The sequence below is a fragment of the Acomys russatus genome, chromosome 24, assembly GCF_903995435.1.
Source record: "Acomys russatus chromosome 24, mAcoRus1.1, whole genome shotgun sequence".
Taxonomy (NCBI): Eukaryota; Metazoa; Chordata; class Mammalia; order Rodentia; family Muridae; genus Acomys; species Acomys russatus.
Window position 1 is genome coordinate 42,063,982 of NC_067160.1, and position 27,988 is coordinate 42,091,969.

The 27,988-nt window shown below is 35.9% G+C and overlaps 2 protein-coding genes across 2 annotated transcripts in view; both read left to right on the forward strand.

Moving 5' to 3' along the window:
• Positions 1-27,988, forward strand: part of Lrp1b (LDL receptor related protein 1B) — a 1,950,158-nt gene that overhangs the window by 27,085 nt on the left and 1,895,085 nt on the right. The window lies entirely within an intron of this gene.
• LOC127207582 (NADH dehydrogenase [ubiquinone] iron-sulfur protein 5-like) overlaps positions 15,456-27,988 on the forward strand; it is a 96,454-nt gene continuing 83,921 nt past the window's right edge. The window contains 1 exon segment of the mRNA XM_051167034.1: positions 15,456-15,523. Coding sequence (XP_051022991.1) covers positions 15,456-15,523 — 68 coding nt within the window.

Here is a 27,988-nt window from a genome sequence, read left to right on the forward strand (position 1 = left end):
GTAAGTAGTTCAGAGACAATATTTGGCAGTATCTAAGTGGCAACCTATGATGCAATGACATACAGCGTGGCTGTGGGCCAGGCTTCCAAAGCAGTAATTGCTGGGTTAAAATGAACAGGGCTGTACCTCATCCTTCTTTGTCTATAAATTCGGTTGGCAATAGAGAATTTGTCCCCTTCATCCCTCGCCCCCCAAGTTCAAAAGCCAAATGTACTGCTCCCAGGAACTGGGAAGAATTCAGGTAGGATTAAAGTCAATTTAAAGTAGGTAGTTGCCTTTAATTGGTACATACTGCCATTCCTTGCATCGCTTGAAGTCTTCAAACCCTAACTACAGTGTATGAGGAATGAAGCAAAGACAGACACATGGACATATATGTACAGAAAGGCTGAGATCCAGGCATCTGGGCTTTGATGGAGAATCTTCTGCACCCTCGATGCTCATCCTGTTTATTATATACAGTTGACTAGGGAGGCATGCTTGTTACCATAAATGAACAAGGAGGTGTGGTTATTACATAAATCTGATGGGGATGAAGACCGGATAGTTTAGTTTTACAATTAAGCTCAGTTGTTTAGGGGTTAATATATTTTTAGGTCTGGGTAGATTTTTTTAGGTTGATAGAGATGAGATATGGTAGATATTGATTTACATTCAGAGTTGTAGAGTCACCAAGATAGGAAAGATGCTTTGCCCAAGGTTGCCAAATACAAATAGGCAAAACACTATGAATGTCATCATTATATAATCCCTAATATTTTTGTGGTCCTTCTTGCTGTATGCAGTTTATTGTATACATGTTTAATAATATAAATGTATATGTGAAAGTAAAAACTAATAAAAACAAACAAACAAAAACTCCAAAGGGCACAATAACTATATGCAGGAGAACAACAAGAGATAAGTTTAGCTCATTTCAGTAACAACAGTGTCTGTAGGGGACCAGTGGTTTAGGAGTCAGTGGGGAGAAAACTACAGTGGATATGTAGTACATTGTCCACATTTATAGCAAGACCAGAAGAAGGCTTAGCCATCCCTCTGAGCCTGCCCTGGGTAAGCCTGTATCATTACCATGGATCTGAGCTATTGGGATCTTTGGAGTGGCTTTGCCCATGTGAATAGACGTAGATTCACTGAGGTCGTCACTGGCTTCATACAAATTACACATTGTTTCCTTCTTTCTCTTTCTCTTCATTTTCCATCCTCCCACCCTCAGCTTCCTTTCTCTCTTGAATGCTGCTGCCTTCAATATAAAAGATAGACAGAAGTACGTTGAAGAAAAAGAATAGAGCTTTTTATTTTTATTTGTTTCATTTACTTATTTATTAAATGAAGCTAAATTTAAAATAGCTTGAAAACAAGCATAGTGTCAAACTCTCAGTTCTATTTCTTTACCATCTTGGAGACTCATGAATGCAGTTCGGTTATTATTTTAAGATTTCTGTTAGTTCCACTTACCAAGAAGAATAGTTTTCTTTCTTTTCTCTCACCCTGGTTATTATTATCATCATTTATTATAAAACACAATCCCAACTTGAAGACATATGTCTTAGTCATTCTGTCAATTACAGATTTTAACACATACATTAGGAACAAACTACAAATAAGACTTATTTGGATTTGATCATCAAACACCCTCTTTCTGAAGAAATGAACGGGGCAGATTCACTTTTGCAAATCTGCTTTGGAGCATTGGGTTTGGCTGATAGATGTTAACTTCTGAAAGCTGGAATTCACTGCTAAAACTGATTGGGGTGCTGGTGTTCCTTGCTCAAGGGATAAAATGTTGACAGAGTGCTGTCAATGCTAGTAAGTTTTTGACTGTAGAAGTGGTGATTTCCTAGGTGGTGTTTACATGCTATAGGTGCGTCAGTCCATCAACTTGATCCTCCAAACATCTCACTAATATATCATTTATTTACACAGCAAGTCTCACATTATATTCAAGATTTTATAAAATGATGCAATTTCTGAACAGATATTACAATAAAAAGTATTAACAAATATAATCTAAAAGTCAGTATACCAAAAAACTTTTATAAATGTATAAACTCTGGTAGTGACAGCATTGCCCATCCTTGCATTATTTAAAAAATTAGAAACATTTTTATACAGATTGTACATTAATTTTTAGTATATCGGCTTCCATCATAATCAACATCTCTCTAACACTTAAAATCCAGGCTACTGTCCCACAATGGCTTGATAATGAGGTTGTTGTCATGGAAACTTTACAGTCATTGACACACTTTTTACTATGGCAAACTTAAATGCTTTGAAGAATATAGAATTTTAAAATTGTTTTGAAATAGAAAAATTACTAAATATTTCTATTTTATCTGAAATAAACAATGTAGACATCGAATTATTTTGAAAATCGAAGGAAGTGGCTTATTAGTACTGTGTGAGGTCTATTGCAAGCAGCTATAGATTGGAGAAGCATTTGATTTGGCAACAGAAACTTTTTAATGAAGTTCCAAGTACTGGAAAATTTCAGTCATTGTCAGTTAAAATTGTACCTTTTAATATACCACGGTTAAAATGACATGGATTTAAAAATACAATTGTATAAATAAAAATTACCAAAGATGATCTACAGCCTAAGTTTACTTCATCACTTTTCTCTTTGAAGTTTAAACAGAAACTAGTTCATCCCACAATTGTGTTAATTGCATAAAAATGCCAGGGATAAGTATCTGTCTATAGTAACAAATGAAACAAACTTAATGCTTATTGGGCCTACATTGTCAAATGCTCATCCTTTTAAACTACCATTGCCCTTGAGTAATGTTTGTTAGAATGGTAACTACCAAAGACAACTGTAAAGAATATCTATACTTACTTAGCTTTTGTACATTCCTTACTGTTGGGTATATTAATTTCTGGCATTACAGTTTGCACATATAACAGTACACATCTGTATGAATATCACACCCTTCTGTACTCCTTTTTATTCTATATGAGCAATGTCTGTCATGTGCTAAGTGACTGCCAAAGAACCAGTTGCCTGACAGTCTACTAACCTATTACCCGTAACAGAAAGAGGAGCTAGTTCACATGCAGAGGAAAACAGTCTGTGCCAGTAAAGGGAGGTGAAGCAAAGGAACAAAAGTGGTTTACATCTTTGATAATCTCCTAAGATCCCTGAAAATATCTATTTACAACTTTGATTCTGGATCTATTCCAAAGCACATTCCCCTTTTCCCTACCTTCTATCTAGTAGGTGCCAGTGTATTAATATGGTGCATGGGGAGGCAGAGGCAGGTGGATATCTGTGGATTCGAGGCATAGCCTGGTCTACAAAGTGAGTCCAGGGTAACCAAGGTGACACAGAGAAACTCAGTCTTGAAACAAACAAACAAAGAAAACGAATAGCAGTGTACAATCATTTCCTGTGTTGGGAGAGGCGGTCACACTTTCTGCAGTGCATCCTGATTTTACAAACACATTGAAAAGTGAAAGAAATTACATAAGAAAAAAATATTAGATGTTGACATTTTATTCTCAGAGAAGACTTTTATACTAAGAAAAAGTGATAGCATGTGATTGGTTCTCATGTCATGACTGTGAAGGGAACAAGAAGTACAAAACTCAATCTGGTCAAATATGAGGCACCAGAGTACGTGTGAAAGTCAGATTCCATTCTCCACTCAACTGTGGAGAATGTTCTGTCCATTGGCTAGATCTTGGTAGGGGTTTGAAGTTTATGGCCTGTATTGTCCTTGGCTGGTGCCATAGTTTGTGCAGGACCCCTGGGCCCAAATCTGCCTGTCATAATGTTCTTCTTGTAGGTTTCAAGGATCCTCTGGATTCTTCAACTTTGCCATTCTCCCATGCTTCTCTCATCTAGAGTCCCAATAGGATGTCCTCCCCTCTGTCCCAATTTCCTGGTTAGTGAAGACTTTCTTGGGACATGCCCCTTGGATGGGGAGACCTTGTGGCACTCAAAGGAAGGATAGCAGGCTACCAAGAAGAGACTTGATACCCTATGAGCATATTCATGGGGAGGAGGTCCCCCTCAGTCACAGTCATAGGGGAGGGGAGCAAGGGGAAAATGGGAGGAAGGGAGGAATGGGAGGATACAAGAGACGGGATAACCATTGAGATGTAATATGAATAAATTAATAAAATAAAATCTGTTGTTATTTCATTACTTACATTTATTCATGTTGTCCTCTTTTTTTCTAAAATCTGTATTTAAGAGTTTCAAAATTGGAGTATAGAATCAACATAAAGACTCACAGATTGAATTTCAAAAACTAACTTTTTAATTTACTGGTAATTATATGTTTTTTAAAAATGCACTTGCCATTTTGAAGCTGATTTTCTCAAGAGACGATTTGGTTATACTGATATTAAATCATCTTACTGTCTCATGTAATGCACTACTTCAGCTTTCACAGTTGGGCATCTGTTTAGCTGTACTTTTAGAGTGCTTAAAATTTAAAAGCTTCCAGCACCATTTTTCAGACAAAAAAGCTAGCGTTAAAATATTAATTTTTGATTAATAAGCAAAAAGTAACTGTTTTTTTTAATAGATATAGACCACTGTAAACTTAAACGCAATACTTTCTTCCCAAATAGAAATTAAAATTAGCATTAATAAGGCTGTCTTTCTCATGTCTGATGACTGAAGTCATTGGATAAAATTACTTGAGACAAACTCACTTTAAAGGAACAAAAGGCCTATAAAGGGAAATATGTTTGTGTTGTTTATTTTTCTGTACAAGTGTCTGGGGTTTTCTTATTAAATGGGTGGAAGTTGATACTCTGCATAAGGGATCACCTTGCCATTTAGGATGATTTGTTTCACTATAATAGAGGTATCAGTAGGAAGGATAGCTGCTTTGTACCAGGCAAAGTGCACACATAAACATTCTTTAGAAGTCGGTTGCTTTACAGTGACAATTACCTCATATTGTGGAGAAAGGTAATTTATGGGCCTATGGACTGTATGAACATATAAAACAGAGTTTAACTATATTAATGAATTCACAGTTATGCTACAAAGTCCAGAGTTCAAAGTATTGTGTTCCTGTTTTCATGACTTTGTAAGGCCTCTATCTAGGAAACATAGAATCTATAAATAAGTTTAATTGTGAACAAGGTTATATGAAGTTTACATCTGAAGAACTAGACTACATTCTGTGGTCACAGACACGGTCCTTAACCACGATAAATCTAGTGGCTTTCTTACTAGGGCAAATGAATTTCCCATAAAAGCCAGTGGCTGCAGACGTAATGAGGCCACACTGAAGACTGTACAGAAGTTCTGGTTATTTGTGGGTCTTATGACTCACTTGGATACCTCCTTGGCCCTCTTTGCGGGATTAATGTGGCTGTCATAAAGATACTCTTCCCATATTCTAGCAGAATTCCTTTGTCACCATCATCTGTGAAATACATCAAGGTGGAATTCTTGGCACAAACCATCCTTTCTAGTTGTAGTCTCACCTAGAAAGAGGCTGGCTTCTTTGATGTCACTCAGAACTGTTAAATTCCTGTAGTATGCTCTCTTCACAGAGTTGAGAATGCCTCTGTCCTCTGATGCAGGAGATTGTCACTAGAACTAAATAAAACAATTCTGTGCAGTTCTGTGAGCCTTTCCCAAAGTAAAGTGAATGTGATGGTAATGTTATTTCTTAAGGTCAAAAACAGAACTATGGCAAGGAAAAGATAGGTCAGTGGGCCAACTCTTGGGCTCTACAGTGGGATTTTGCATAATATCCCTGTGGGGTTTCACAGCTGCTGATTTACAGGGCTCTTCAAGAGGAACTGAACAGAGTTGAAAACTAATTTCATGTTGGATACTGAATGATCTTGACATAGTAATGTAATTTTTTTCCATGGGGTTGGTTTTGGTCCCGAGGTGCTATACTCAGCAATTTAGCAATAAAGCATTGAGTCTCATAATTTGGTTTTTAAAATGATTAAATCAACAAAGCTGACAATATGGTATTATTTTATCAAATATTAAATATTAACATTAGCCAAGCTCCTGTTTAACTCTAAAAACTACACATTTAAAAAAGCAGATTTATAATCAAAATACACCTACCCACTAGAGTACAATTTAATGCTTGGATAGTAATTAACTCTGACCTGTAATAACATGATAATCACTAACAGAATATTTAAGATACTGATTATATCTGAATTATCTGTATGGTCACATTGGTTGGTGCTTTCTTCTTGAATATAATGGAACTGTTTTAATTAAAGGATGTTTACAGATATACACGACCAGGGTACAGCCTAAGGGGCTGTTTACATAATCTATACTATATATTTTAAGTACTTAATGAATATTAGGGACCTATAAACTATGAAGTCTATTGAACTACTTACTCCCTTGAAATCAATTTACTTTACAGTAATGGCATAACAAAGTTCCTAATAAGGTATTTTCCAAAAAAAGACAAGGAGCTTAAGGGTATGATGTAACATAATATGCACTTGGAAATGTATATTCTTATGCATTGCTTAAGGTATTGCTCAAAAGTGCGGACTCTTTTTAAGGATTCATTCTAAAATAGAGGATCCATTTATTTATTCTGAAAAAGACTTTTACATGTACACATTAGGTTACCTTTTTTTTTCTGATTTTTCCCCGCAAATTTGAACGAAAAAATTTTCCATGTTAGTCAACATTTTGTGGTTGGAAATTAACACTTTGCTTGCCTAACAATAGTATATAAAGTTCAATTAATTGCTAAAATGCATTTAAATAACACAAATACCAACTATAGTATAACGTAACTATGGTTTATAAAACATAGAATAATGACTTCCTATGTAATTATCTTTTTCAAGTACTTTCTCTTATTTTTAAGTAACAATTCCACTATCAAATTGAAAAATATCAGTATATGAAGTAAAACTACTCATTCAAATAAACTAGTACAATAAAATTGAATATGTTCAGTTATACTTACAAGTTGTATTGAGACACAATTTGAGAATTTCCACAATAGAAATCAAAGACTCTAAGATCCGGACTGGTCAATTATTAAAAGCATAAAGTTCTATCAAGTGAGAACAGAAACATTTATTTTATATTTCAGTGCTGTTTTGTTAATGCAATCAAGGGGAACTGCTTTTGCTTCTGCCATGTTTGACTCTTTCCCTGCAAGCTGAGACTGTGAATCTAGTTTCTTGTCTTCTGGACCATGTTACTTGTACTTAAGATCAAAATCTTTGGATGTAATATGTTTAGACCTTTACAGATAAACAATATGTAAAGTTGCCCATATAATGTTGATCTTTCATAATCTGGGAAAATTTTAAGCTTAATTTATATTTGTAGATTCAAGATAAAACAGGAATGAACATTGAAGAGAATCTCAAACATCATGTCATAATCAAAGAAATATTGTCTGTACCACCAAAATCTCTAATAGAGGAATTTAATCCATTACTTAACTGTTCTACTCTTAATATTTATTTGCTCCAACCCTCAGTTCATACATTGAAGCATAGTTACCAATGTGTTAGTACTATGAACTTTAACCTTTAGATGGTGATTACAGATGATTTTTCTTATAAAAGAGATCCTGTGTCCCAGGGGATATCTCAGTTGGTAAGTGCCTGTTTTATAAGGATGAAGACTAGATATCAGATCCCCAGCCCCCACGTCAATGTCTCTCATGCACTTCTATAACTAAAGCACTGAGTGGTAAGGAGAGACAAGTGGTGGTCTCCGACTCTTCATCCAGTGAGTGTACCCTGGAGAGCAGAAAGCTTTAGGTTCATTGAGAGACCCCCTTTCAAAAAACAAAACAAAACAAACATACAAACAACAAGAACAACAAAAGGATAGAGAAGTGTGATTGAAGAAGAAAGTCCTATCAGGTTCTAGTCTCCACACATGTTACACACACATGTGCACACTAATGCATATACCACGTAATCCACAAACACTAAACAATCAATCAAATAAACAAGTAAGTCAGTAACCAAGATCCTGTTCAGTGAGATAGACCCTTTCTTCTACTAAGTGGTAAACTAGAGAGGTGTTTTCTGTAGAAAAGAATTCAGCACTTACCAGACTTTCAATGGGACAGGAAGTTGATCTCGGCCTTCTCAATCTCCCAAAATATTGCAGGTGATTTTCTGTTTGTTAAATTAAATTATGTTCTTGTATGTATGATTATTTCATTTGTAATTTTGAAGATTGTTGTGGTGGAGTATGATTTTTCTCCTGCCAAAGTCTCCTGGAATAATGACTCATGAGAGTCAAAATATATTTTAAGTGTCTAGGCCATATATCTAGTCTTTTCTAGGACTAGTTCATAACTTATAATAACCCATGATACTAATCTACATTTTGCTACATGTCTGGTTACCTCTGCTGAGGTACCAAGCTTATGTCCTCCTCACATCTTGCTTGGAGAATCTCCTGCACCTGACTCTCTCCCAGAATCCTTTCTGCCTGCTGAATATCTCACTTTCTATTTCCTGTCTAAGCTATAGGACATTAGATTTTTATCTGGAGGTGATGCTTCCATACAGACACAAGAGCTTCTCTCAACAAAAGATCAAAATGAGATAACCAACCATTTTTTTTTTAAACTATGAGAAGAGAGTTCTATCCCAGTGAAGGCACAATAATGTTTTGAAAGCTACAAACGTTTGTATGTGTTGAGTCTTTGTATGCTTTGTTTGTATGTTGTCAAAGTCTGCTTACTTTCTAAGTAAAAACTGACAAGTTGCATCTATCTTTGTTTTCTACCATTTCTCTTTCATTTGCTAAATTCCCCCAATTCTGTTTAGCTTTAAGCTGGTTATCAGTCTCATTCTTTCAGACAGAAGTTCAGATACAAAACGTCTTGTCTTCGGTTTACCACCTTGTTCCCCCAGTTTTTTCTATGAACATTAGATATATTTTCTAGATTTTTCTAATATGAAAAATTCAGTAAATGAAAGGTGATTTTGTTTGCAGAATTTTCTTATGTGTAGAGGAATTTTAATCCAGCAACATGGATGCTCTGGCAAAGAATCACATCCAAAGGCCTCCAAGGTCTATGTGGATCGAATGTTGACATGGCCTGGATTACAGTACAATTTGGCTGGAATACAGACATACCCTTAGTACACACTTTTAACTCCAAATAATGAGGGTAAGGGTAGTTTGTGGAAGAAAACAGCCATGTTTGAAAGTGATATCTAGTTGAGGAGCAGACAAAGTGATGATGACTCACAGAAAGATTTGACAGAATGAGTCAGAGATAGGCTATACCCAACTCTCATGAGAACAGGAGAGGAAGGAGAGGCTACTTAAAGACAGTAGAGAAAGAGAGGGGAGCATTATTTTCCTGAGAGTTTCTTACCAGGACAGTTTTACAGAGACAGATTGTAGAGAGAAGAAGAAAGACACAAATGAAGACAGAATGAGCCAGAATATGATAAGAAGGCAGAAGATTAAAATATATTTACAGAATTAGTGTGAAGTCAGGCAGAGCAATTCGGTAAGAAGCCAAAAGAAGCCAGTTTGAATCAATCCACTTCGAGAAGAGTTTAGACCAGAACAGCTGAGTTGTGCCAGCCAGTGAGAGTTCAGAATGATCCAGAAAGGCTTGGGAACAGCTCTCATCTCATCTTCTCATCTAAGAACATAAGTACTGCATTTACACTTATACCAACTGCATGTAACCCTCTTTGGGAATGATCATTAGTAACTGTCAATTTATTACAACAAATTTCGCGTGGGTTGAAAAGTGTTACTGTATACATTTGCAGTCAATCAAGTTATCTCTGCCCCGAGGGGATATAATAAACAATATACTGTAGATTGGGAAGAAATGTTGAACTTTTCTCATTAGCCTCCAAATTTACTAGGAATTATTTAGTGTGTAACCTGCGTGATTGAGCACTGTGCAAGTTTTAATTACTGTAGCATAGTTGGCAGGATGAAGAGTGTATTCTGAACTGAGTTGTTCCTGCTAAGGTGAATGCTAGAGTGGTGCAGAGGCAGGGGATGGGGAAGAGCAGGTGTGGGGGAAACACTGTTGTTTGTCCAGCTCTGCCTTTACATGGTCGAGGGTTACAGAAGGGCACACACTGTACTACAAAAAGCCATTTATTACATATGTTTTCAAGTAAATGTAGAAATTATTGCCGGAAGTAGTGGCACATGCCTTTAATCACAGCACTGGAGAGGCAGAGACAGGTAGATTTCTGAGTTCAAGAACAGCCTGATATACAGAGCAAGTTCCAGGACAGCCAGAGATGCACAAAGAAACTCTGTCCTGCAAAACAAATAAAATAAAAAATATAGAAACTATTACTGTCATTTGAGTAGGAAAATATGTATAACCAATATCCAATAAGAAAATTAGAATATATAGCTATTAAGGTTAGAAATTGAGTAGATCTAAATGGAGAAAAGCTGAGGGTAGCATCTTGTTTAGTATGTGATATCCTAAACACTTAGCACTTGGGGAAAAAAACTATAAATACTTGTTCTAATGGGAAACTTAATCAACTGTTGGCATCTCATATTTACAGAACACTATATAATAAAAGGATTATTTTCACAAGCCTATTGTTTGTATTTTTAAATATATATTTTATGTAAAACACACACACACAAACACTAAAATTAAAAATAAAAGTTTAATTATTAAACTGGCCAATATGTGGTTTGAATTCAAATATATGCTAGGCATGTTATCTACCATTAAATTAAACCTTAACTCTGCCCTTTTTAATGTCGATTTAATTTTCCTTCTTCCCATGTGTCTAAAGGTCATTGACTTCTTTTCACATTTTCCAGAAGATTAAAAAGTATTTTTTCATGATTTGTTTTTTCTCAAAGTTATTGACTAAAAAAGCACATTGAAAAAATTTCTAAAACTAAGTCATTTATATTTAAAGAAACAGCTGATATTCCAAATTTCTATGAAAATATTATACTGTCAAAAATAATCCACAGACTAAAAATGAGTAAAACTTCGTATTTTTCAATGTTCTAACCTGAAATAACAAGCATGTGTGTGTGCATGCACTAGAGAGTGTGTGTGTTTGTGTGGGTGTGTGTACGCGCGCAAACTCTGTTGGAAAGGTCGAAGTCTGGCACATCTGGATATCCTCTGAGTTCAGTATAAAGGGACTGACACTATGTCTTATCAGGGTCCCTTCTTTATCTGAACGCTAGAAAGTCTGAGGGGTATCACATAGCCAGCACGGAGACAACAAGACCAGCCCTTTCTTGATAAGAAACCTGTTCAGCAAGCACCTGGGGATTCCTGGACATACCTACCCTATACTAATAAGATCTCTTGGTGTCTTACCTTTCAACCAATGACCTTTGAATTTTCCTGGAGATCTTCTCCTACCCATAGGATAATTAGGTTCTGCTTATCTCCTCTTCTGATAAGGTTGCTTTGTTACATGTAGATTAAGTATCCCTTTCACCTCTAGCCCTAGTGAGTGAATCAGACCCACTCACTCTCACAACCCGTACCACTGCCCAAGGTCTATAAATATCTCTGATTTACAAAAACTCTCTCCTGTGCTCACTCCCATCCTCCACCATGACCTTTGAGCCTCATCATCTCTGGGTGAGAAGAGAATCATTGCTGGATGCTGAGGTCTGACTACTAGTCAGGCAGCAATGGTAGAACTGCCTTAGCATCTGCTGAAGCCCACTCTATCATGGCAAGCTCAGTGCTGATGAGCTGGTCACATGAATCTACCTACTCACTTCCTCAGCCATACCTGACACAGCAACTTAATGAAGGTCTGTAACACTTTTGATACCATCATGGGCTTTTGGAGTTCCTAAGTTTCCTTTGCCCTCTGATACCAGCATTCTAATTCTAAAAGAGTTAAACTATACATGAGTTCTGGAATTCAACTCCTGTCCTGTGCAAGACCAGTATTCACTGATTACTGAAGTGCCAACTCTGCTGTGTTCTTTATTTGTTTGGTTGCTAAATAAATATCTACAAAAATGTTTTTTTCTTTTTTTTTTTTAAATTTTTTATTAATTTATTCATATTACATCTCGATTGTTAGCCTTCCCCTGTGTCCTTCCCATTCTTCCCTCCCTCCCACTTCCCCCCTTCTCCCCTCCCCTATGTCTGTGATTGAGGGAGACCTCCTCTCCCTATATATGCTCTTAGAATATCGAGTCTCTTCTTGGTAACTTGCTATCCTTCCTCTGAGTGCCGCCAGGCTTCCCCATTTAGGGGACGTGGCGTTTTAAGTGACAATGACTCTTTTGTCACATGGGATTAAGATGAGCTGTATATAATACAAAACCTTCATTGCCATGGGCACAATGACAAAAGAAAATGACGGCAGTGTATTAAATGTGGTATTGCTAAGAAATCAGACTGAAACTGGAACTGAAGTTCCGTTGTGATCCACAGTTCTATTCAACTGTTCTATTGTGCTCAAATACTGGATTTTGTGCTTTTGTTTTTACCTTGCTAGAAGGAAGATGATTGTTATTGTCTAAATGCCTTTTCCACTCAAAGAAAGATAGGAAGGAAAGGGTATGTATCAAATGAAAATGTACCTTTATACCACTGTCATTTATTATTAATGAGAGGAGTTGTCTTGAATCTCTCAGACAAGTGTATGCTAGCTGTTCATGAAGAGTGAACAATAGATTTATGCCTAACTATAAGAGAAGCTGAAAAAAAACTTTTGGAATTAGAGTTAGTCGTGAGGGGTTTGGAGCAAACATATCCTCATGAGTTTAGAACCTTGTCTTTCTGAACAGACATGCATCAATCTTGAAGTAAAGTGGTCTTATTCATACACTGACTGTGGTGATGACTTGACTAAAAGACAGTGGCTTTCCCTTGGAAACAGAAATCAAACCATCACAGAAATGTGTATTGAATATTGGGTTAATCATTGAATCTAATATAGACATTCTCTCCCTATACCCAAGAAGGCAGTATAGAAAGTTTGACATTATTTAAAATATGAGCATAAGAAGAATAAGGTATGGTTTTAATGTATGCGAGTCTGTTGTTAAATACTAAAGCAAAACACAAAGAAAACACATTGTTTATTATGTGCAGTATGAGCAGAGAAAAGCTGAGTCTAATTGGATCTCTGATAGCACCAACTGATTCACAAATCACAGTAGCTTGTGTTCTCCAATGCTACTGTGCTCATTAAACACTCCAGCATTAACAAGTGAGTACTTTTGCAAAAGTTTGAAAATTTATCTTGCTTCAAAAATAGAAGTGTTAGATAAATATAAAATGACATTTAGACTTCATTTTAAAAATGAACATTCTTCTTATTTGCCTCTTTTCTTAAAGAGTGGGTAATTACAGAGCTATTTGGTAATTAAGGTCAGTTCCATAAGCTGAGCAGTTAATCAAAATGTAAAATTTAAACAATGAAAGGAATTTTCTGGAAAGTTCATATAGAATTTGTTCCTACCTGTGAAGTTATTGTGACTATATTTTTTTCTTTATGGAAACCCATTAAAGTATAATAGGGTTCTTATTTCTAAATTAAAAGTTTACTTTATACTATTTAATATATATCATTTCCTGATATTTCTTAAGATTCTGAAATTACATATTTTGCACAGATGTGAAGACATGAGAACAAAAAACTATATATATTTACTAAAATTCTTGAAAGGTGACCCTCTTATGTTACGATATTCCTCTAGAGTCCAAGAACAGGAAGCAGAACAGCATGGATACGCAGGATTTGGTGACGCTGCATTAGTCTCAAGCAAGCAGCCTGGCAGCATCTTCTATAACAGTCTCACATGTTTCACATAATCCACAGCTTTATTTGAAATGTGGAGATAATTACTGAGAGATTATTAGAGATATTTCTGTTTCCAGTGTTGAACAGATCCAGAAAAGAAAGACTTGGATATTTTTTAAAGCCCCAGGTTTTTACTATCTTTCATTTTGCCCTGTCATCCTCATCTCTCCTTTCATAATATCTGTGATTTGCAATTGAAATGTCAGCACGTTTTATAACAGAGAGAGGAGGTTTTGGTGGGAAAAAGCTTTGCTCTTGGATATATTTGTGGGCCACAGTTCTTGAACCTGTAAAATGTTATAAAAAAGCTTAAAGTACAAGATTTTATGATCAGATGCAGCACAAATAAAGAATACATGCCTAGTATTCATAATATATATATGTAGTTCATATTGATGTCATTTAGATGTGACAAATCTGAGCCTCAGAACAAGCACAATAAATAAGTGAAAACATATATAAATAGACTTCTCAAGATTTCCTTATTTCTAACAATGTTTATGCTGTGAATACATAATAAAATCATACTGTGATTTCTTTCAATATGATGTGATGATAGAAAATATTAAGATATATATATTTCTCATTACGCATCTGACACCTCAACATTGTGTAGAAAAGAAGCCAAACATATGATACATAGTTGAGAATGCGTCTGTCTATAAATTATATGAGAATAAGTAGAAAGAACACAAAAACAAAAATAAAACACATCATCAAAGTCTAAAACAGAAAGTTAAACCCTCAGGATAATTGTCTCCCAATGTCATATTTACTTATTAAACAACAAATGACCTTTTCAATATATACACATATGGATATGATTGCTTTTGTAAGCATAATCTAATACTTTCTCATTTAATTTTGTTAAATTTTTGTTTCTTCAACATGCACATCCTTTACTGAAGATTTTCATTAATCCTTCAGTGTCTACAGCATATAATTCAATTACCTTTACTGTGCATGATAATTTCTTGTCAGTGTTCTATGTCAGCCTTTTGCTTAATTTACAATGGTACATAATCACAATCCTACTTTTATATGAATCTTTTCTTCCCTCAAAAGAATTTATTCTGGACTTTTTGTATTTATTACACTTTGAAGCATGTGTTATCATTTTTCTTAATACAAATTATTCAATAAACATTTTAATGAAGCTTTATTCAATCTTTATTACTTTTCGTAATTGTTTTCATCACTGGCAAAGCATTTAGAATCTGTATGTTTTCTGCCTTTGTGTTTTATAGCTATACTGTCATTACTATGTCTTATTTTCTGTATAGTCCAGTTTAAAGAATATTGTAGATTCTTAGCTAGTAATAGCAGAATATGGTGCTTAATTATCATAGCAGGTAACTCATTACTCATAATAGTAGAAAGTTCTAAAATTCATATTGATTACATGAATGATTCCTATGAACCCTTGGTTTGGTTTGCCCCTTTGAAAGAATATAAACTTCCTTTACTTGTTGTAGTCACTCTGTTTCCACCAGGATGAGCTCTTATGGAATTGTTACTTTGTGCTGAGCTACACATACCTGGCTGAGGCATACATTACAAGTCTAAAGAGGAAGCCCTGAAATCTTAAACTTGGGTGTTCATAATGTCAACCACCCCAAATTAGACACTTTCCCTGATGCAGGTATAGTAGCTATTGATGAGCATGACATGATATGAACTTTTAAAAAATAAAGTGGGCCGTACCTATGGCATCACTGTTTTATCAAGTTTTGGGGCAGAGATCCTTGCAGTTACAGAAACCGAACACCGGCAGGTGAGTTATGGATGCCAGAGACTAGTTGTTTTAGGTTTTGTTTGTTTGTTTGTTCTGTTTTTATTGGCCAAGGGGGAGAATACAAAGAGGTAGATATTGATATTTACAAATCCACACTGGGATGCATAAAACAACATGATCGAGAAAAGGTAACTCTTGCTAAGGTAAAACTTAGTAACCATGAAGGGGTTCTCTATCTTGAGTAGTAGCCCTCTTTTCACTTTTTCGCTTTGGAACTGAAGGAAACTGTAGGCTAGCATGCCCCCTGGTACATCAATGAGCACCGTAGGTCACTATTTGTCTCTACCAGAGAGAAGGAAAAAATGACTCCTTCTGGGAGAGGAGAACTATTTTCCTCTGGGTCTTTAACATTCCAGACTGTTGGGTTTTTTGTTTTGTTTTGTTTTGTTTTTGTCTTTTGTCTTTTGTTTTGTTTTGTTTTGTTTTGCTTTTTTGAGGATAATGGGCGACATGTCCTATTTTCAGTGGAGAAGCAACTACAGAACAGAACATCATTGTCAGTTCTCAGGCAGATTGGAATGCTGGTCAAGGGCAGTGAGGTGATTCGGGCAATGGGCTCATATTCATCAGAACATCTGGTTCTCTGTGACTGCCTGAAGAGGCGGGAGCAATCACATTGGCTGAACTGGTCCACACAGGCATTCAGCAAGTACTGGGCTCTCCAGTTTTGTAGGACAACCTAGGGCAGGCATGATGTCAGTCACTTTGCAGCAGTTTGTAGTCCACAGGTGCTTTCTGGATAGTGTCTGTCAGCTGAGTGGATATCTACTGGGACTGATATAAACTAGGGACAGAAATTAAAATTAAGCAGTTCAGGGGAAGGAAATCCTTACATTTGAAATGTTAAGGTCTGTGGTCCTGGTAAGACCAAGGGAAGGATAATTCCCATTTAGGAATTAGGCTGGGAAGCTTAAGCCATTACCTTTTATGACAGGAAACCATTTGACCTATGACAGGCAGATCTGAGTCATGACTTTCAGAAGTTTATATGACATTCCCAAAGTTCACAAAGAAGATTAAAATTCTTAGATATATTACCATATGTGTCTGCATTAAAATCATCATTGCAGGAAAAACAGTTGAGAAGTGTTTATAAATAGCTGGAGGAGGATATTCATACCTTTGAGTCATAGCTAAAGTCTGGGGACCCAACAAGTGATTCTGGGTTAAAAATATGAGCATTCCTACCTCTGTCCAGAGGGCTTAATGTATGGTGTGTGTGTGTAAATTTATAATTCAACCTTTTGAGTTCACTTAGCATTGTTTATATGTGTTTATGGATGATCTCCTGGGATTGCCTAATCCACCAGGGGGCTCATATTTGGATAAGACAAATTCTCTCTCCATTAACTGGCATTCTTGATGCTAAATTAGAAACTAGACACTGTTGAATCGTGTTGCAGGGATAGGGAACTTTTACTGGTGATCTGTGTACAAACTGTCAACAAAATTCAAAATTTAAGTCGCTATAATTATCTGGATTTGGAGGGAAGTTTGTAACATATCCTTTGCTGAGTTAGTTTTACACATGGTTACCTAACTAATTTGCATGTTCAGTACAAATTCCTATTCGTATGTATGAATGTGTATTTATGTTTGTGTGTTCTTCAGAAAGGATAAGAGGGAGACATATTAATGTCTGATATTTAATTTTGAAAGGACTTTACTTTGCAAAAGGTCACTTCAGGCAGGAAGAGATAGTGTTCCTGTAAGGGACAGCTTGCTATCTTTGTGCTAATTGAGCTTATCTCTTGCTGCAAATGGAATTATCTGTTCTTGGGCTTAAGAAAAGCTGCTGTATTCGGGTACAGTGGTATTTACAAAAGATCTAGCTTGGTAGACACTTTATCTTTCTCTGTTGTTCCTTGTCTTTGTTCGGCTGAAGAGAATTACATGGTATTTTTCTTAAGTTAGTGAAAAGATGTGGTATTTTACTAATGAAATGAAAATGATTGCTGGAATATGTTTACATGTTAATAAGCAAAAGATACTGTGAGAAAACATCCTCAGAGTTTTGTTCTTATAATTTCCCATTTTAGGTCTGAACCAAAATCACCTACCTATTTATTGATGTTCATGCAAATTATACTGAATATTCCCTTCACATTTCATTTTGAAATTTCTGCCAAAGTAAGACATTGAGACCTGCAGATCTTAGACCTAAATGAAGCGCAGAGCAAATATATGGCAGCTGAATGAAAACAACATGAAACAAAATCACTTAAACTGCTCTCTTCTTCCTGGCCTTTCATTTCTTTTCCTCCTCACCCTCAATTTACAAAATGGCTGAGATAATAGGTCAATTATTATCAAGTCTTATAATTACCAGGGAACAATCATCCCGGGAAGTAAAACTTTAAGCTAGCTTGCTGCAGCTCTCCATCTTACCCTTGGTGTTCATTGCCCTCCCAGCTGAAGTAGAATAGTTGTTATTGCTTTTAGAAAACAAGCCACCATTACAACGCCAAGGGGGAACCATGCTAACATTTCTATTCGTCCTTTTGTTAGGTCTTGTTTAGGCAGCCATATTGTAACATTGTGGATGAAGCTGTGCTGTAACTTCGAGGAGACACAATCTCACAGCAAAGATCCTGTTCTTCTGGCTCCTAAAATCTTTCCGCCCACTCTTCTGTGACGTTCCCTAAGCCTTAAGCATAGAAGTTATGCTGTTGGAAGTATCAGCTAGTGCTGGCCTCCGTATGTTCCGTAGTTCTCCGCATTTTCACCAGTTGTGGTTTTATGTACTTGTCTTTCTGTCTTTCTGAAGAAAAACTTTTTTTTCTTGAGGTTTGGGAGCCACATTTATCAGTGTATACCAGGATATGTAGATGGCAGAGGGGGTCCAAGGTGACAAACTCAAGCTCTGCTTCCTCACACAAATGTTGGCCATATCTTTATCAACAATAGGACATATATACGATATTAGATATTCATACATAAGCTAGAACAGAGAAAGTGAATGTTAGTTTACATGCTACGCAAGTCTATATTTATTTATATAAGTAGAACAAATGCTTGGATAGTATTGGTTAAATAGACAATTTAGTACTATTCTTCTATATGAACTCAATTAATAGTTACTGGTGCATAAATGAGTACATACATCTTCCATCTTCAGTAAGTTCACAGTACAATTGAACAAACATTAGCTGTAAAGCCGGATTGATAATGATTGCATTCACTAATCATTTCCACACTCATGATGTAATTTACAAACAATCTTTTCACAAACTCAACCCTTTTGCTTTTTCCCTATGTTAATGCCTATTGCCAACAAAATGTTCATATTTGAAGTAAGAACTGCAATATGAAGAAAATCTATTAAATTCCTCGTAATTTAAACAAGGTTTCTATAGTAACATAGAGATCCATGATCCTAGGATTCAGTCCTCTTTTCTTCACCGTTGGATCCTTTATAGTGAAATTATGTGTTCGCAAACACACTTGAACATACCCAGGAGAGGCTATTCACTTAATAGAACCTTACATTTCCCAAACTGAAAGCACAGATTTAATACTCCAGTTCAAACCACAGCTATAATCAGGAAGACATACAGCCATCAACTGTGTCGATTTCACTCATGTGGGGATCCAGTTGTGAAACTTTCTGCTGATTCTCTTTGTTTATGCATTTCTTTTTATTTTTTGACAGAACATGATAAAGTTAAAATACAGCTGTGTTTTTTCAAATTTAAATTACAATTCTATTTTTTTCAGTATTTGTAAGTTAAATTTAAAAGAGGACAGGACTAAAATTTATTAATAAAATGCATTTAGTAGTGCCACAACACTTTCTAACCCCTACTGTCTTCTGTAGAAAATATAACCCACTATATACTTCTTGAACACATACTAATTTGGGGTTTTGATTTTAGAAGTGTGACTTAAAGCATATGTGGAATTTTCATACAGCATTGAGAAAAATTATGAAATAGTAGATACTCACAGAAGAGAGGTGCATTTGAATATTTGACTGAGTTCCAAACATAGCTTTAAACTGTGATTGTTTCCTTGTTACAAGGATATTCAGAATAGCTTATATTGAGAATATCACGGAAGCCCATGACAGATATTAGGTGCATAAATATGTGTAAAAATTAAAGTGTGTGTAAAAATAAAGTATGTGCAAAAACAATACAGGAAAACTTTTCCTGTTTAGTTCAGACAAAAAGATTGTATCACCTATAGGACAGCTGAAATATGAATATTTGCATATCCTCATGACATACAGTGACAATTTTAATTTGAAAAAAAATTATCTGCATATTAATTGAATCATAAAAACTATTTAAATTTTTTGTATTTGATGTATGTCTTGGATTAATTTGAATTTTGAACCAACTAGTGTCTGTATGTTGTTCTTGAAATACGTTATAAGTGATTTATAGATGCTGACAGCGGATTATAAGCCTCATATATTTACTCTGTTGCCCAGCAACGTCTGTCTTAGCATGATGTAGACACTATACAAATGCAGTGTATAGACACTACACTAGTTCTGATAAACGGTATATTTGTAACCAGCATTTAGATTTTATGATGCAGGGGCTACAAAGAGCTAAATTGTTAAGAGAAGCTTTACATTCATGAGACAATGCATATTTAAAGAAACCACAACTACACAGCAAAATGCCTTCATTGCTTCAGTGATAGACTTCATTTACTATGAGGCAGCCGCCAGCCAATATAACAACTTCACCTTTTGGACACTCATGTGCCTGTTTTGTGGAGAGAGAAAAATGAAGAATAAAATTAAGTTGATTTTCTGGATGGATAGGTCAGAGGGTAAAGGAGTTTATCATATATACCCAAGACTGGAATTAGCTCCCTAGACATACTAGGTGGAAAGAGAGGACTTACTCATTCAGCTTGTCCTCTGATCTCCTCAGTGTGCTATGGTACATGTACCCCCATCTAAAATAAATATACAATACAATTTTTAAAACTATCCCAAGAAATTGCGAAATTATCAAGTGCCAAAGTTTGATCCCAGACGTTTTACATAATAATATCAGCAACATGATATGCCATTAGTCTTGAAAATAGCAATTTTGTGCTGCCCATATGTTAGGGAGGAAGGTAGTAAATGTAGCTAGAGTTAGGTGAGGCATGAAGAATAGCCAGGCTTTTAAAGCTGTGAAGGAGGCAATCCCTTAGAAGAAATCCCCATAAGCAAGGCTAGGATATGTCTAGCCATTAAATGGGGACAGAGAAATTTTGGTCGTCATGGCTTTTTTACTAAACAAAAGAGGTGGATGCTTCAGTCAGCCTGCAGAGAACCCCAAGCCCTAAGCTAACCCTGTAATGAACATGATACATGTGGATTCTGTGGTAAACTGCGCAAAGGATTCTGAACAAAGTGCATGCATTGTTTTGATTTTATGTTGTGAAAATAAAGCATGTTTCACATTGCTCATGCAGACGGGAAAGCAAGCAGAGGGGAAAATGTGATGTTATGACCACAGTGAATACTCTGTGCATTTCTAGTTAGATTTTTTCCCATTAAAGTATTACTCAAAGCACAAGATAATTATGTTATTTAAATGTTCGAGTAATGTGTCCTCTAAAGAAGCTTTTGGGCAAGCATATTTTAGCTTTATCATTAAACTAACCCAGTTTTTCTAGAATATATGACCTACCAGCAGCAATGAAGCATTTCTGAGGCCTTCTGGGCAGATGTAATAGACAAGACATTGTTGAAGACAAATTCCTTGCAGAGAAAGATTTGTGAAATCCAGCAGGGAACCAAGGAAACTGCACTCCCAAACACACTCCTGCAGAGAAGGCGTTATCATTGGTTCTCTCTTAGCATTTTGGAAAATCTTTAAACCTGTGAGTCAAAAGTACTTCTGCTTTATGTACCAAACTCAGAAAATATTTTTGAAAAAAAAAAAAAGGACAGCTAGCCTGTATCTTGAAAGATGAAAAGCAGTTCATCTTCATAAATATACTTTTATTATCTGTATATAGAAGTGAGAAATATATTTGAAGGTAAAGGTGAATTTTTACAACAGCAACTCATTATGTAATGTATATTTACAGAACACATACTCTGCTTCAATACTGTGTTAGAATCTGGGACACAGAGTTCAGTAAGGTGTGGCTCTGCTGAAAGAATGCTAACTAATACAAAAATGAACTAACACTTTTTTTCCTTACTTACTTCAATTTCAGAAGGTATTTGAAATCTGACAGTGCCAGAAAATTACCAATTCACCCATAAATAACTCCCAGAGCCAATTAATATCAAGAATAGCTGTGCCCAAATTTAACAGCATATTTCTGTGGGTGAGCACAAAGAGATTTTATGATAAACACTTGTCTATTTTTACTTTACTTAGACCAGGAGAAAGGTCATGGATATAGTCACAGATAAGTCTAGAATTCATTAATATTTAGGTCAGAATGAGGTTCGGAGGGGTGGATCATTAGTAGAATTTTGAAATTATATTCGGTGCCACTTCAAATGTGCTACGGTTTCTGTGACAAGATGACCTCTCAGACAATGTCACCTAGACATGCTGAAAAGCTGCTTCAGATAAGTGTGCCTACGTCAGTTAGAAAGGCTTAGTATCCAGAAGTACTACATGCCATCTTCCTGGCCTGATAATATTCCCCTTTGCTTTAAGAGTGCAATGGGAGAGTTTGATTATACGTATGAAGTGAAGCATTACAGGGAGCCTCCAAACACTCCTCTGTGGGGATATCCAGATGCCTTTGATCAGTATTCATGTGATGAAGTTCAACAAAATCCTCCTATTGAATGTTCCCTTGCTCTACTTTAAAGAGAAAGAAGCCATTTAAAGTGATTTGTACAGTTTTTCAGGGCTCTTTCTTGTCTTCCTTTGATTTGGAGTCTGTGTCCCTCTACGATTTTAATACACACTTCTCATAAGGCATGAAACGGAAGAAGTAAAGACATATAAAAGTCTGTACTTTCAGTCTCTCTCTTGCTATTTTCCTCATAGGACTCTTGAAAGAAACACTAAGATTCAAGCATTCCAAACTTGTGGTGGTTTCTATCAGCATTAAACAATTCTTTTTCAATAGACAAACTTAAAATACACTATTTGTATGAATAGGGTTTTTTTTTTTTTTTTTTACCTTAAATTTTGTTTCCACATTATGTTTTAAAAGTAGCTAGATGTACAAATAAATTTCCTCCATGGAAACATATTACAGTTCATAGCTTGAACAAAATTAAACTGTTTACACAATTTTAATTCACCACAAGAATATATATCTTTCTATTAAGTAGATGGTTTGTCAGACATTGTAAAACATTTTTGAACAGTAAAGGTCACATTTTATTGCAAAAACCTGTCAGTGCTTTATGTCCACGCTGTGAAATGTTATTGCTTCAGGGTGATTATGTGGGTAGGGGCTATGGTTAAGAATGCTTTTCTGTGACCAGCTATGATTTACAGCAGCGAGTGGAGAATTAAACCCTTAATTGAAGCCTACAGAGCAATACCTAGGGGCTAAATTCAGCCTGAAAAATTTGATTCAGACAATTTTCTTAGTCTAGCCCCTGTGGGCCTACCAGTTGATTCTCATGAGTTTTGATTGTGATTGAAAAGACAAGCTGTTTTCTGCTTTGCCCTGGACTTCCCTAAGGTAAATCCTTAGTTTTAGTAAGCTTTTTGATTAATGAGGAGGGAGAAGTTGTCAGAAAGAAAGAAAGTGAAGAATTTTAACTCTTACCTCAAGGGCCAGAATGAAAATGACTTAACATATCAGCTACTCTGTAATGGAAATTATCATCGGGGGAATTGATGAGTCTTGCCTTCCTGAAATTATAATGCTTTGCACCTGTGGCTGTCCTGATGCACCTCTGTGGCTCTCTAAAAGAGGAATGTGTTGCGGGTCACTGGTTAAATATTCTATCATTCGAACCATAGCAAGTATAACTAGACAGACTACAGACAGAGATTTGACAAAATGTAAGTTCCAAGGTCACATGATTCTGATTACATCTACCCAGCCTTTTCTGTCTGGAAGAAATGTGATTTCTTCCATCATATTCTACACTTGGTCTGTCTTTCTCTGAAACGTTTTATCAGGTGTGTGGATTAGTTGACACATCTTACTAATTCTGATTTTGCCTCTCCTATTGACTTTTTCATGATTAATATGCTTAATATAGCCTATGTGTTTTGACTTTGTCTCTTCACCTTATGCCTTGTTTGTTTGATCTTGTCCTCTATGGCAAATTTGAGTCATCACGAGATTGTATCAGTTTGGGAAGCAAACAATGCTCTAAACTACTGTAGTGATAGTAGACAGGCTGGAATGGGTCAGATACAAATCATGGCTTGGAGGCAGAATTGACATTGTTGGTCTTTCTGTTGAGTATATGTAGTTTGGAGCAGAGGAGATGAAACTAAAATAGCCTGGGGATTTGAGCCAAAATGAGAAGAGAAATGACTAAACCTGAACCAAGGGAAAATAGTGGCTTGCTTGCTCACACATTTCCATTGAAGGTGCACAGGCAATTAAGGCAAATACAGTCAGTAGAAAGTATTTGTAAATCATCTAAACGTTCATGGCCTTGCATCACATGTGTTTCTTCGTATGGAGAAAAAAAATTGATGGAACTTTTAGAAGGACTGAAAGTAATGAACGGAGGCTGGGAAACAAGCCCAAAGAAGCAGAGCTTTAACTCATGCAGGTAGGAAACAAAAAGTCAGGAGAAGAATTCAATGGTCAAGAAAAGTAACCTAGATTTAGCCATTGATAATTTACTACTGGATTTGAGGTGAGCGGTTTAAAGAATATGATGGGGCAATAAATGATATCATGTGATGTTTATGAGTAAGAGGGAATGAAAAATAAATCAGTGATGACTACTTTGTCAGTACGGAAGAGATGCAAAACTGTAGTAACAATGACATTTTTGTTTTCAAGTGGAATACATTACATATAACAGATTTTTTACTAAGCAATTTGCATGGAAGCAAGACATCCACTGAAGACATAAGTCAGTACATGCACAAATATCTAGATTTGATCCTCAGCCCTGAGGGGGAAATGTTTAGATGTAAAGGTGCATAGAAATAGGAACTGTATAAAGCAATCTCAAATATAGAAGCAGTGCTTTTTATATTGACAAGTTGATTTTATAGTGAGGCATGAAGGAACTATTGTACTTCAGATGTTGGGACATCTGGTTTTGGCAAGGCAATTAGGCCCACATTCATAGAAATGCGTAGTTATTGAAAGATTACCACAGTATCTGAAGTCCAGTTATGTAAGTTTTAAAAAATAAACTTCTTTTCCAATTCTTCAAACTTGATATTTAAATTTTATGTTGTTGCAGCATTAATCCATGGTTGAAGTTGGACATATATATTTTAGCTAATCCTACTAAGATTATGTTTCATTTTATTACGGCCCATGCCAGTAACCCTCATCCGATCATTTTGATATGGAAGTATAATCTCATTGATGTTTGTTTCATAAAACATGACAAAGTAAGTGTTACTCTGGTACAAGCAGGTCAATTGTACATAGCTTTAGTATTGACGTTTACAATCATTTTTTTTTTTTTTTGGCTTGGTTTTGGTTCTTGCTTTTTGAGACAAAGTTTCACAATGGAACTGTGCTTCCCTTGAACTTTCCTGGCTTCCAGCTCACAGATTCACCTGTTTCTGCCTACTGAGTTTTGGGGTCCAAGGCACACACCACTCTGCCGAGCATGTTCTTTCATACTGGCATCTTAGGGACATTTTTAGCCCTGACTGGAATCTGGCTACTGTCATTGTGGCATGGTCTTCTAGACAATAGTACAGACACTTTTGTAAAAATCCAGCAAATGACTTCACCAATCTTTTTTTTTTCCCCATCAAGAAAATAAATTAAGAAATATGAGTTTTGTTTTGATTTTGAAAATTTGTTTTGACTGAAACTTGTGTCAGCCATCTGTGTCAGACACCCACTCAGATCCATTCATCACATAGTCATTTAGTTAAACTCTTTATGTCAGACATTTAAACAGAGCTGGGATTGGTAGATTCAAGATAAGAAACTCATGGGCCTCACCCTCAAAGGATTATATGTTCTAAGAGTACAGATGAGGAAGGAGAAAAAATACTCTGAGAGCATACACTACAGTCACAATGGTCTGGAGGAAAGAGGCAGCATTTGTTAGGCTTCTAGTTAGGGAACTGAGAATGCTGTACTATCTTCTTAGAGAAGATAAGGTCTAAGAGAACAAAGCTTCCTCAAAATGGAGACTATAAATGAATGAGTGAAGATATTTGAAACGGAATAGAGTCAAGACTTTATCCTTAAGGCAACAGGGATGATCATTCACTTGATGAGTTATATACCAAGGTAAATACCAGGTCAGTTACCTTGATGAGGTAACCAGATGAGTCACCTACCAGATCAAAATTGTCTTATATGGTTGGCACACCTGTGGCCCCAGCATTTAAGAGGCAGAGGCAGAGAGATTGCATCAAATTAAATAACAAATTGATTTATATAGCCTATTTGAGAGGAGCCTGAGCTACACAGTGAGGCCATATATCAGATAATGATATAATAAATAAAATAATATAAAGTGAAATAAACTTGTTCTTGTAAAGGCCATATGGTGAGTTGGGGGAGCGCATTGAATGAGAAAACCAGCAGTGGAAATATCATTATGCAACATCTGGGCTAATGCAGATACTGTGTAGTAGTAGGGTGGTAACTTTATCTAGTGCTAACCATGCAATAAGAGAAGAAAGGAGATTTGAAGGATGGCTCAGTGTGTCCCCAGGGTCAGAACCCTCATGGAAGTGCTTAGTTTGTGGGATGAAAGAGAAGTGTCCTAGGAAGAGTCAGAAAATGTTCTCTGTGAAGAGCCACATAGTATCATCTATAGTCTGTGTCCCGGATACTCAGCTCTTCCCAGAACCGTGGCCATAAAGCGGCCATATGTATTGTATAAGGGAATGTTCTGGGATATAATTAATCTGAATCAAAATTGACTTTCAAATAATTTACACACATTGTTAACATGCTGTTCAAATATTTCAAACTCTGTAAATCTGTTCTATGTTACGGATTGGATAAGAATAGTAAGCTAACTAAGCTGGTTAGGCGTTAAGATTTTTTAGATCAAGATAGATGTTTTAAGTTAATAGAGATGAGATATGATAGCTATTGATTTTCATTCAGATATTTAGACCCAACAAGATAGGAAAGATGTTTACTTCAAGTTTGCCAAATACAAATAGCCAAATAACTACGAATGTAACAATTATATAATTACTGATTGTCTCGTGGTTCTTCCTGCTGTATGTAGTTTATTGTATTCATGTGTATTAGTATAAATGTATATGTTAAAAAGAAACATAATAAATAAATAAAGAGTACTAAACCCCACAAAATAACAATAAAACATCTGCTTTTGTAATAATCTATTGATTTTTTCCAATAGCATTTAACAACTCATTGCATACTTTTGCAATTGAAAGTGTTCCATTTTGTGCACATTTTATGTGGGGCAAACAAATAAGCAAAAAGAATAGTAAGCTAGGTATGTATATATTTTATTACCTCTTATTGAACCCCTGATCAAGGAATTTGCTTCAGAGAATTGAAAAATTATAGAAGTGTTTATGTTAGAAGCAGAACAAATATCATAACTGCCCCCCTCGCCAAATGCACCTAATGATTTTGAGTTAATTATGTCTGACATTTGTAGTAGCTAACTGCTCAAAGATTTAAATGAAAGCAATGACTAAGATTTATGTGGCTAAAAAATACAGTTCCTTGAGTACTTGAGTAATAGACATAAATGTTCTCGAAGAAGAGCCATCTTTTCTTCTTATGTTGCCTCCACTGCCCACCCACCACTGACCCCCAGCATGAGGTCAGATGTCCCAGAAACCTCAGTTCTGTTCCTGAGCAACTCCTCAGTACTGAGTAATTAACTAACTCATCATTCTCCCATCTCAGTTTATGTTTCTATGAAGATAATTTGGTTGATTAAGAGATGAAATGAGTGAAAGGACATGAAATTACATTCAAAGATTCATCTCACAAGGCTTGGGAAAATATCAGGGCAAATGCTATATATACAAGACTGTGATATAATACATGGAAGATAAAAAAAAGTCCTTTTTAAATGGTACCATTCCTTCAGGTGCTTGTCATTTGCTGTCTTCTGTGAATTCTTGTACTTCTTGGGAAAAGGATCTATTCTCTCTTTGCGCCCAATAGGTCAAAGTGATTCAGTCAGGACCAAAACTAAATAATATTGGTAGTTTTAGTGGATCGATGATTTCTTCAAAATTTGAGTACTTTCCGGGTGGCAGTGGAGGTGGTGGATACCTCTAAGCCCAGCACATGGGAGGCAGAGACAGGTGGATCTCTGTGAGTTCGAGGACAGCCTGGTGTACATACTGAGCTCCAGGACAGCCAAGGCTACACAGAGAAACCCGAAAAATACAA